Source organism: Stylophora pistillata, chromosome 9, assembly GCF_964205215.1.
Source record: "Stylophora pistillata chromosome 9, jaStyPist1.2, whole genome shotgun sequence".
NCBI lineage: Eukaryota > Metazoa > Cnidaria > Anthozoa > Scleractinia > Pocilloporidae > Stylophora > Stylophora pistillata.
In genome coordinates, this window is record NC_142527.1 from 18,009,433 (window position 1) to 18,021,960 (window position 12,528).

A 12,528-nucleotide genomic window follows, 5' to 3' on the forward strand; every position below is an offset into this window, starting at 1 on the left:
CGCTTGAGTAGGATGTGGCGAGAATATTAAGAAAAGCTCTCAACAGATATTCAGTCGGTTTTATCCGAAAACATTGGAAGATACCTTGTTTTCTAAATTATTAACGCTTTCAAGAGGAATTCTAGCATTTATAGATGTAAAACGGTTACTTAAAGTTATGAAAGATTTTAGTCATAGTTCAGAGCAGTTACGCATTCATTTGTTTGCTAAGCAATATCGCTGCGGTTTCATTTGTCAGGATATCATAATCGTTCATGTCAAGATATATCTCAGATGTCCACTTTGGTGCTTGTGGTCTCCGGCGCGAAAAATTAAAAACACTTGAGGTTTCCTCCAGTCTAAAAACGAAGAGCATCGAGTAGAAAATATACTTGGACTTCTTACATAGTTTTAAATGACCCTAGACTTCAAGACATGATAGTGACATCTGGAGGGTCAAGCTTTGCACGAACAAAACACACGAGTATGTTTGAAACCTTCTTTCCTTCAACTAGACATCAAATTGTCATCCTGTTAATTCAAGGAAGACAGGAATTGTTAAGAACGGACTTGAATACGTTTCAGTCACTGATTCGTCAAAAGGGCCATGGAAGCCGATATCAATGAATAGTGTTCTCTCAAGAGTGTCTCTCCAATCTGTCTCCTTTCTCCACTGAGTTATCTTAGTCAATACACAACAGTTTCGATCACTTAGTTGAAGTTTTTCTTTGTCTGTAGTGATGATACGGAAGCATTCAAGATCACTGAGGTCCTTTCGTCATTCACTTCCATGAAGGGTATTTTAGTTTTACAGAGTTCATCTTCTCTTGAGAAGAAAACGTTGGATTGAGAACGAAACTGGGGCTGTTTGCTCTTTTAGGCCATCTTCATGTCCTTTTGTACCTTTCCTTCTCAATTGTCAGTCCTAAGAAAAAACCAAAATATGACAAAAAGAGCTTTTCTAACTCAATAAAAAATCTTACAATATCGATTAAAGTTGGCAATTAGAGACGAATCTCCTCTGGAAACATTGAAAAACTTTTACACATCAGTTCATTCAGAGAAGTTCCGTGGAGCCTCTTTAAAGAATTACAGTAGTCTCAGACATTTTGAAACGTAATTTTTGATTCAAAAACGTTTTATATTTTGAAATTATCAACTGTTATGGATTTGTTACTAAATGGACGTGTGAAAAGAACGAAAAGTGTGCTTAAGGCATCTTTAATTGTCTTTTAAACGTCGATAATGTTAACGCCAACATTATGAATATACATTTAATTAAATTTTACTCCCTAGTGCCTCTAGGGGGGGTTGTCAATAACATTGATCAAGAGATACATCATTTCAGGATTCTTATGGATATTGACCTAATTTTATCCACTGTTGTCAACTTATCCTCAAATGTCAACAAATCTTCGACTCTTAAAAGTTAGAAGAATAAAATGCTACTCCCCAGTGCAGAAGGAACTTTTAAGCCAGTGGCTGCCTTGCTTTGTTTGAAAAAATTGCCTGATGGAAACCAGATTTTCCTTCGTGAATACATTTCTAGAGAGCAGCTCGATTACTCATCGCTTCGCATCCACGGCGTGCATGGCTTCTTTAGAGTGTTCAAGCGCAAAAGTTAAGTTGCCTTTTGGAGATAAACGTACACCCAAAGAGTAGTATTCTTGAACAATTTCAATTAGCTAAATTCCTATATCATAAATTGATATCAATAGATTTCCTTAGACTCGTATTGATAGGTGTGTTTAGAAAGGATCTCCATCATCAGAAGAAATGGCATTTAGTGATAGTTGTAACAGTAACAGTAGCAGTGGCAGTGTGGGGAGTTACGGTGGGAATTGCAGTGGCAAAAGCAATGGTAGAGATAGTCTAGCACCGGCTTACACTCCAGTTGCGGGCATTAGTTTACAATCCTGCTTCCTCGTTAACAAGAAGAAATGATATCACGCAGAATCAGTCAATATCACGATATGGAAATTAACTTATATGACCTAAAAAGCCCATTTCTTGTTTACAATTTAACAAAATGCGATTCAGTTGTTTGGAGCAGATCATTCATTGACATTGTGATCTGGTGGATGATTTCAGGTACGAAAGAGGCGGCCTTTACATATGCTATATCAGCCGCTGGCGTGTTGCACTCGATCGCCCGATCATGCGTAGAGGGAAACCTCAGTATGTGTGGCTGTAGCCGGGAAAGAAGGCCAAAAGACTTAAACAGCAACTATCAGTGGGGTGGATGTGGAGACAACATAGAGTATGGCGTCAAGTTCGCAAAGAAATTCATGAAAGCTGGTGAAAGCTCTACTGAACCAAAGGACACGCGTGAATTAGAGAGGAAGTTGATGAATCTTCATAACAATGAGGTTGGAATACAGGTGAGAAAGCTCAGTTCGCCGATCAGAACTCATTTTTGGTGTTGATTCCTGCAGTTTGGATGTCCAAGTGGTTGGCTTTTCGAGTTTAAACATCCAGAAACCAAATCCTGGGCGAACTCTATTCACACCAAATTTTGTTTTCAGCATCACCCACTCGGGCGACATGTCCTCATTAAGAATGATCATTGCTCACTGAAATTGCTTTATTTGACTTCTGAATCTTAGCCAGAAGCTGAGCTGTGGTTTACACTATTTTCTTTTTAATACCGAAGAAAAATATAGTCGCTAAATATACAAATTCGTGTAAAGGATCCGCATTAGTTAGCACATTGTTTGAGTTTAACATCTTCACTAACGTTTCAAAATTCAGTTTCATCTTCTGAGTTTTTCAGTGGAACAAACCATAAAGTGTGGTGCATCGATCACTTTTAAAGTGACACAGTTCAACCATATCTGTTCGCTTGCCAAAACATTGAAAGATGATCGGGAGGAAAGAGTATGAGATGAAAAATTGACCCTCGCCATCTATCACTGGAAATGTGGCATCCTTCCAGCATAGATCAATATACCTGTCTCTTCAATTCAGTAGTTTGGAATAGAAACAACTGATTAACAGCTCAACGTGATTTCCTTAACTTTGAAACCCCACGGGCATCTCTGCCCTAAATTGAAATCAAATCTACATCAAAAAGCCAAAAATAACGGCGGAACTCTCTGTAGAGTAGGATCGCCTGATTACCGCCGCCTTTTTGCGGTTTACTTACCGTCTTAGGCACAAGGCCGGCGACTAAGATAGTGAATTACTTAGACGGATGCAAATATACACAGGAGCACCACAAACGCGCAGAAATTTCGAACGATGTGCAGAGCAACGATGTGTAGGTCAATTATTCACCCTATTCAGACATCTTTCTTACATTGGAAAATTTATCCACAAATTAATCATGCTGTCAGGCCTTATTTTGCCTCTCCTGTCGGACAATGTTTGCACAATGTGTCAAGTCTTTGGCTTGTATGCACTGGCGAAATAAACCGCCAAACGAAACAGTACTCTCGGTTTTCTTGTCTTTTGTTGGATAGAGCTTTTTCGCCCTTAAAGGGAGATTGTAGGTTCACCGATAACGGGGATATTGCTTGAAGACAAGAATTCCTGACAGGATGTCTACTTATTGTTTCTTTCTACGTTCATACGTTATCTTTCTTTCTTACCCGTTCTCAGCCCCAAGTCGTAAACTATATCATAACTTTAGTTATGAAATGCCATCATCAATTGCGAAAAAACAAGTAGTATTTTGAGGAAAGCGAAACAATACGGTGGCGGAATAATGAGAATGTCTTTCCACGTTGGGTACCATCTTGATTAACTTCGTTTTTCTCCTTGACATATAACTCAGAAAGAGTCAGCATCTCCGAATTTGGCGGTTTTCTTGCATTTCAGAAACTATTGAGTAACCGGTTTTCACTTTTCTTGCTGCCGACCTTAGCCATGATCTTTACAACAAGACATTCCTTTGGGAAGGAAATGCAGTTATTTTGGAAATGAAGACAGACAAGGCATTCAATGTTCAAATTTATGTGAGATAGATTTTGTTCCCTCCTTTTGATGGAAATTCATGGATGGTCGCTCTTTTTTGTTAACTTAGTACAAAACTCAATAAATCAGTCAATTAACCTTTTCCTGATTTGTCGGCTGTGTGTAAACGCATAAAAAAATGTTTTTGCGGCCTTTTTGTCAGTACCATCTCGGGCCATTTAAAAGTATCTTGTTACTTTCAAACGATAAAGATCATAGCCTACTACTTTCTATAATAAGTCATCTGTCGTCGTCTGAATAAACATCTCAAGTTAATTCATTTTCGTGACCGTTTTCTTGTAACAAAAAATCAGCGGCCGCAAAAAGATTGTTGCTTTTTGTTTCTGATTCTTTTGAAGTATGCGCTTCATCAGACCGACAGATCTGTTTTTACAATCGTTCATGGTATGGTTTCCGACTGAAACCATCAAACAAATGAAGACATTTGTCCTTGTGCTGTACTTATAGAGAGGAAGTATGTCACCACGAAATGATGAACCGTTTGCTAAAAATAACAGATTGATATTTACCGAAAAATCAAGGGCTTTCATGTTTGAATTTTCTTCCATTTCCTGAAAGATATGAAGTGCTAGGTTTAGAGAAATTTCAAAAACCGTCGGTTCTCTTTTCTAAAACAAGGCCTCTATCACTAATAGTATAACTGCTTCTCTTTAAAATAATTTTCGTCTATCAGAGGTAGATCCCCTAACAATTCATTGTTGGTACGTATCAGTTTTTCTGAAGACAGGCACTGTATTACTAAGATGAGTCTAGGGAGTATTTTGGAGTGCCTTGAGCCCAACATCTGCATTCACTCTCAATTTCACAATAATCTATTCTTTTTCTTTTTCCAAGTTCGGACTGTTTCGTGAGCCAGTTTTGGACATCATTCATCACTTATTTCCTTCTGTTATCACATTTCTGTGGTGTTTGGCTAGTCTTTGTCAAGAGCATTGTTATCACTTACTTACAAGTAATACTAATTTGCTTCCTGAGCCATAACTTAAAAACATGTCGGCTTCAAACACCGTCAAGTGCAGAAAAGCGTCATTTTATCTTCACATTCTTCACAATTTTGTACTAACATTTCACTGTGTAATCACTGTATCACCAATCAGTATTCAGCATCCTCGCCACCGTCCACCTTGAGGTAACCCAGGATTCTATCATCCATCAAGATTGCGCTGCATCTCAAGAGTTCATTGAGGTACCAAGCTCATCATAACCTGACAATGTTGGAGTTTGCCTTGTCAGTGGACACCAATATCGTGTTGACTCATTTCCACAATTTCACTTGCACTGTGGTACTCATGGTTCACTATGTAAACCATTGTCAATTATGTTTTTCTGTAGAAATAATGCTCAGCTCTAGAGGTTATCTGTTACTTGTTTGCTTCTTTCCCGTTGCAGAAAGAGATCTCACAGATTTCAAGAATTATTGATCACTCGAAATCCCCAAGAACATTCTTGCTGAGAAAATAACCATTTATTATTTTCCTCGTGTTTAGGTCGTTAGGAATAATTATGAAATCCGGTGCAGGTGTCACGGAATTTCGCAGTCTTGTGAGATCAAGACCTGCTGGAAGGAACTTGTCCAGTTCTCCACCATTGGGGAAAAACTCCGCACCATGTATGATAAAGCCGTTAGGGTCAGACTCGACAGAAGGACTGGGCGGCTCCTTAAAGGGGGTAGAAGAACTGAGAACAACCAAAAAGAGATTACCGGTAGACGTAGAAGCACCTCCAGCAAACCGACGATAGGCAATTTGATTTACCTGGAATCTTCACCGAACTATTGCATTAGAAGCAGAAGGCGTGGAACTTTAGGTACCGCTGGTCGAGAATGCAAAGTAGACGCTGCAGAGGATGGCAACTGTTATGAACTATGCTGTAAGCGAGGATTCCTTCCGCACCAAGTTTTAGTTGTAGAAAGATGCGAGTGCAAGTTTCACTGGTGCTGCGAAATTAGATGCAAGGAATGCCGCCGTCAACAGACGAAGTATTTTTGTCTCTAGAAAGGCCACATTCACCAGAAGTCAACCAAGTTGGATTAAAACTCGCCAAAGAAGAGACTAAAGTATTTCAGTATTACATGTGACGAAGATCAGCGAGAGGACGAGAGTTTATTGAATGCGGCAAACATAGTATTCAACTTTATTTAATTTATTCCATATTCGTCTTTTAGAAAAAACAGTTGTAGAAGTGAGATTTAGAACACTTCACTTTCATTGGTGAGGTAAGAGTTACTATCAAAGATATGGTTTTATTAGCAAAACTCTCACCAATTCCCTGCAGAAGCTCATATTACAAAGCCGTGACTGTTTAATCCGCTGGCGGAAAACCTTTTCCTCTGAAGATATCGCTTTCCGAATACTCCATTCAAGGAAAACGCTTCAAAATATCAGAGAACGTCTTGTGGCTATCATTACCATCAAGTTAATTATCATCAATATTGCTGTGATTTTCAACATCCTCATCAATATTACTTTTTAATTTATTATTTTTAATCGTATTATCATTTTCTCTGCTTGTTCTTGTTATTTAATTCCTCGACTACTTTTTCTCATATTTGAAAATAATGACGATACGAAAAGACTAGCCAAGGTAGAAAAAACGTATCACGTTCTAGATTTTAGATTACATAAATTTCAAAGTAAATAGGTAGAAATGTGTTATTTTGACCCAAAGATATAGTTTATCTTGAAGCGAGAGACCCCAGATTTTTATCATTGCTGAGATAGAAGCTGGCAAAGTAATTTAGCTCTGTTCTTGAAGGCGAAGATTTTTTTAAAAACACTGGTAACCTTAAGTTTGCCCGAGGATAAAACCGATGAAAGATATTTTCAGACTGGTTTTGCACTTTTAGTTTCGTTAATTAGGAAAACAGATTCTGTTTAAGCTGAGTTTTGAATTGAAGCCTTCACAGGCACTGATTTAAAGATATTTTAATTCGACCATAGACTGAATGTAAATTTATGCACAAAGTGTCAACTAATATGTATCCTATAAATCACTTTCAATTATATAATGAAAATTTGATCCGCGAGAAACTACTTTGTTTCACAATGTAAAAAGAGCATTGATGAGTTGTTGGTCTTCGCAGACCCATCTTGATTCACGAAAACTTTCTCTAACAAAATTGCTCTGATTCAATTTATCATCGGTCAAAAATGACTTTTCACTTTCTTTTAGGTTTTTTGATTCATGATGATGAATTTACACAAAAGAAAAGAAAATTCAAGTAAATGGAAAAGAAAACCACAATATCAGATGCCAACGTCTATTTCGGGCTTATTTTGAAAATTACACATGGTTATTTTTTTCAACGGCGAGTCAAGGCAGATTAGTTTTCAGGAATTGATCACTAAGAAGAAATATGATAGCATTTTTTTTCGCGGTTTTGTAACTTTTTTTGTTAACTGACCTTAAAATATTTGTTATTTGAGAATACTTTTGCCATTTCCGCAAGGAAAACTGGTTGATGATCACCAACCAGTTGTCGATTCCTTAAAACTTTAGTTTCTTTGAATTATCTTCCCTTTCGATTCCTTTTACCCCATCTCCTTCCTTCCCTGAACTCACCTTGTTTTTGTTTCCCCACTTATTGTTTCCCTGTAATCTCATCTCCAATCCCCCTACTGTCGCCCTTTTCTTCTTTTTCTTCATTTCTTCCTTCGTTTTCGTTAACCTATACTTCCTGTCTATTTCTTTTGCATTTTGTTTATTTTTTCCTATCAAATTCCATGTTTTGATTATCATCCTCACATTTCCTGTATATCTCTTTCTTCTCTTTCCTCTTTCTTTGCACTCTTGCATTCTCTTCTTCCCCTCCCCACACTTCCCTTTCTTTTATTTCCTTCTTTCAATTTCCTTCCATCAACTTTTTCTTCACTTCCACCATTTCCTTTGTGTTTAAAGAAGGAAGTCGTAAGCCCGTTATAGATGGACGATTTTTCTTCTCGCAGAGGAAAGGGTTCTTAAAAATGGTTAAGAAAACTTGGACTAAATCCTTACCCTTGCTTCCTAGAGATTCACAGCTGGTTAGTGATGAGTTTCAATCGCACGCTTTTTCATTCTCCAGGCTCCTTACAAACAAAACCGCATTTTTACTTGTCAACAAGTATGGCAATATGTTTTAGTCATGTTCTGCATCACTTTGTAATATGTATATTTCTTAATCAATAAAGAGTTCGAATCTAACGTAACTTATTTGTCAGAGTGTTGAGATATCTTTTCAAACCTTAACAATGTTATCCCAAAACCCTTATTTTGCTTTTAAGGCAACAATACGTTACAGCGTTCAAGAATGATACTGCAATTTATGCCGCAAGGAAAACGTGAACTTTTAACCTGCCAATTAACATACGCACCACGTTTCCAGTATCACTTTTAATTAGTAACAGTCCCTATAACCTGCTATGTGACAATCTTTAACTGTCATATCTTTTTTATATCTTCCCTCCCAGGTGGTAATAAAGGAAGCTAAGGTAGTCTGTGCGTGTCACGGGATGTCAGGATCGTGCAACATGAGAACATGTCAGCGAGTGCTGTCAGAATTCCGGAAAATCGGTGACATACTTCACGTGAAATACGACAATGCCGTCCGTGTTAAAATGGAGCGGAAAGACACCGTGGAAGTTCTGAGCATCGTCAAGAAGAAGAGAAATGGCGAATATCGTCGAGATAACCGTAGATTGAGGAGCACCAATAAAGAAGCTGGGAAAGAAAGCTTGGTGTTCACTAGGGAATCTCCCGATTACTGCGATAAAAGCTCTGATTTTCCCGGTACATTGGGACGGCAGTGTAGCGCGGAGTCATACAGTTCTGATAGCTGTGAACAGTTATGCTGTGGACGTGGATTTCAGAAGACTCAGGTCAGAGTGAAGAAGAAGTGTGAATGCAAATTTCACTGGTGCTGTGAGATTCGTTGCAAGCAGTGTGAACACCTCGAGACGCGACACACGTGTACATAAAGGTTACCGGAGCGTGTCGTCCATTGAAAGAACCAAAAAAACTATATCATCTGCCAAGAACAATACGGTGAACAGGCTTTGTATGTTCTGCTACTTGCTTGCAGCCGAAGAATGCTAATGACACTAGGTATGCAGTTTTTTAATGCATCGTTATTTTAAGTTATCATAGAGTCAAGAGAACGGGCTCGTAGTTATTAAGTATTTGTGTGCTGCAGATAGATGAATAGTACTAATAATAATTTCAACGTCTCATGACATTTGGTAGTTTACTTAATGAGTAATTTTCAAGTGAGTGTCGAAAGTGACCAAGGACTGCTTTAATTTCTATTTACTTTCCTTCGCCAATTAATTGATCAAGAAAGCTTGCGCAATCTTTTCAACCGATCAGATTCTCAAACCAATCGCGACTTGCTCTATCGCTTTTTCCCCGCCCTTAAAAAAACTTTGCTTGTCTTGACTTTGAGTTCTCATTGGCCATTTATGTTAACCGTTGCTATGATTCGCCGGTGTGTTTATCTAAGCTTCGGTTTTGCGCATGGTCACTCACTTGAAATGCGTTCTTAAGTAAACACATGGGTTTAGGGGACAAACTTAAAATAAACAGAGCACGATGTGCTTGTCATAAAATGTCTCTTAGCTTATTAAGGCTCCATAGTGTGTTTTAAATCAATATTTGGACCCCTCCGTCGATGAGATTCCTTTATCTGCTCTTGGTTTTCAACTGGACACTAGTTACATCAGTGTACCTCTTTTATAGAATTTGTTGATCTGATATTCCTGTTTCATTCATTGGAATATTTTAGTTAAAGGTTATTACAAACCAAATCCCTTTATGTATGTATGTATATATATATATATATATATATATATATATATATACATAAAGATATATATATATATATATATATATATAACACCAAAAAGGGATATGAAAGGGATATGAAAGATATGTATATATATATATATATATATATACATATACAGTTTACATAGACTAAAAGGTCTCTCATAGACTCTTTCAAAAATGGCTGATGAAAATTCAGACTCAAACTTATTTGGAAAGCTATACCAATTGTGTCAGCCAGGGAAATGGATTTGCAATTTATATGGCTTGCATTCATTTTTATTGTCAGTGAAATAAGCTTTAACCCAAGTCATATGAAACATCTTTCATTTCACTGATATCACCCGTAATTCGGATCATGTCCTTTCTTTGTTATGGGGTTTACACTGGGTTCCTGCCCATATCACTTCGGAGAAATTTTCAAACGGAATTTTCACTCTGAAATGAATGAGGTTTTTCTAGCCCTCTTTAATTAATGGTATGACAGCCCTGAAATAAGATTGAGTTTCAAATTTCTCCGACGCAGTACTGACGGAGTGCTAGTCTTTTTTAAAGTCACTCCTTTAATCGCCAATTTTGAGAAATTTTAGTTCATGATTCCACTTGTAGTCTCCAGTATTTGTTATAGTTTGTTTACAACCTTATTACTTTAAAACGGGAAATTATGTCGCATTTTTCTCGTTCAATACTTTAAATAGAATTTTTGAGTTTGTTAGCTTGTCAAAGAATTACGTATCAGAGTTGAAATATGCAAGGGGGCATAAATTGGAAAGCAGGGAAACATTTCAGGGAAATTGGAAAGGATTTGTCCGGTCTAGGAATTCTTTTTAAGCGATTAGGTATTTTTCCAGACAAGTTTTCGCTGCGAAACTTGTCATGGAAACCTAGCTGACGTAAAGATATCCGAACACCATGGTTCGTATATTTCATCCAAATTGAAAAAAATGCTTTTTATCATGGAGAAACGTCTAACTGAGCCTTTGAGTAAATCGGGCACCTGTTTCATTTTGCGTTATGTGAAATGTTAGAGACAATTTCTTCTTTTGTTCGTCTTGTAAAGCAAATTCCATCTCTTTAGTTTGTTGATGTCAACACGAATTCTCCTCCCATGTGTTAATCAGCTTCCGATTTAATGTTTGATACATTATAAGAATTTTTGTCTGAATGTTAAACTCTAATGATGTATACTGGAAAGTTGATAAGGAGGTAAATGTTCCCCCTTCCCTCGCAAACGCAACAGCTTGAGTGTATTTTGCAGTTCTAATAAGCCTTTCATGGCCCAAATGGGCAAAAGTGATGTAGTGCAGGTGAATAATACCATATACAAAAGATTTGAATGAGTGGTGTGTTGCTCATGTAAATACATTATTCTATTGTTTCAATAAAGTTTAGTGTGCCTATTAATTATCTCTGCATGTTGGATTAAGAATCTATTTCGGATGTGCTGTCCACGAAGCTGAGCAGGGCAATGGGGAGTGGGGGGAAGTTGGCTGAGCGATTTTGGTCGAACTCCCTGGACGGTGAAAGCTAACATCAAAACATTTTCAAAACTAATAGTCAATTTAAAAAGCCAGACCGTTTTAAAACCAGTACAAGCTGTGGTGAGTTTACAGGACTAAAAAAAACTACCTGTCAGCTCTTTTTGTATAGCATAGTTTTCTTTAGACTTCGTTCAGGTGTCCATTTTGGACCGGTATCTTGGGGTTCGTCTCATAAGAAGTTGGTTTCGCCTTCTGAAGTGAAGTCTCAATGGACCCTTTCAACTAGTTTCCATACAGCAAAGGTGGTAAGGGACGATCTTGCAGTAGGACAAACGTCCATACTGAAATCTTTCGATTGAGAGCGATAGGTTGACTATCTACAGCACACCACGTACTCAGAGGAGAAAAAATTTCGAAGTGAAAGACAGATTTTCCAAGAGGTTCTCACCTGCAAGTCATCAAGAGTGGATCTTTATCAAAGTCACTTCCCATTTCTCAAACTGACCCTCCGCAACTCAAGGAAAGGGGGGGGATGTGAGACGACGGGGAAAATTTCCAACATGTTTTAAAGAAATGCTCAAAAGGTACCAGAATGGGCGGGGTTTCAACGATCGTGCAACCCCTAAATCATACCTCAGAAATTATTTGAACATGTGAAAGGAAATTAGTACATATCGAATGCTGCCCAAAGGTCATGATGAAGGTTGCAAAATGTGGAGTAATACCGTAAGTTTATTTATTAAATGGATATTTTGAAGTTATCCTTTTCCAGAAAGTGTCCTTAAAAATGTTACCTCTTGGACTTCACGATACTAGTTTGATTCTCCGACACCCACGGCCCCACCCACGAATATCATCATACCAAACCCCTCTGAAAACTAAAAACCAACCCCGGAACCATGTAGCGGTCGTATTTTGTCTGATTTGATTAACAGCTGTTTCATTGGCCGGTTAGTTCTTGACTGAACCATGCGGGTCGCTATTTTCAAAGTTAATTTTCCCCAATTCGTTTCACTGTGGATGAACTCCACTCTAGTGTTCAAAGAACCTGCTGGTGATGCGGTTCGTTTATTCAGAAAGGACAGTAGGCAGTAGGACAGTAGGCAGTAGGACAGTAGGCAGTAGGACAGTAGGCAGTAGGACAGTAGGCAGTAGGACAGTAGGCAGTAGGACAGTAGGCAGTAGGACAGTAGGCAGTAGGACAGTAGGCAGTAGGACAGTAGGCAGTAGGACAGTAGGCAGTTTCGGTTTTCGTATATTTGATGCCAGGTTCATTTACTTTCATCTCATACTCAAA

The 12,528-nt window shown here is 38.0% G+C and overlaps 1 protein-coding gene across 5 annotated transcripts in view; it reads left to right on the forward strand.

Moving 5' to 3' along the window:
- The window catches only part of LOC111322312 (protein Wnt-5a), a 38,952-nt gene extending 27,798 nt beyond the window's left edge, over nucleotides 1–11,154 (forward strand). For 2 of the 5 annotated variants that reach the window (XM_088733702.1, XM_088733703.1), the window contains 2 exons: nucleotides 2,071–2,360; nucleotides 8,400–11,154. In XM_088733702.1, coding sequence (XP_088589828.1) covers nucleotides 2,071–2,360; nucleotides 8,400–8,906 — 797 coding nt within the window. In that variant the 3' untranslated portion in view covers nucleotides 8,907–11,154. Of the gene's footprint in view, nucleotides 1–2,070; nucleotides 2,361–5,441; nucleotides 8,139–8,399 lie in introns of those variants that run through there. The other 3 variants (XM_022925391.2, XM_088733704.1, XR_015991842.1) reach the window with 2 other exon arrangements.
- Nucleotides 11,155–12,528: the final 1,374 nt, after the last annotated feature.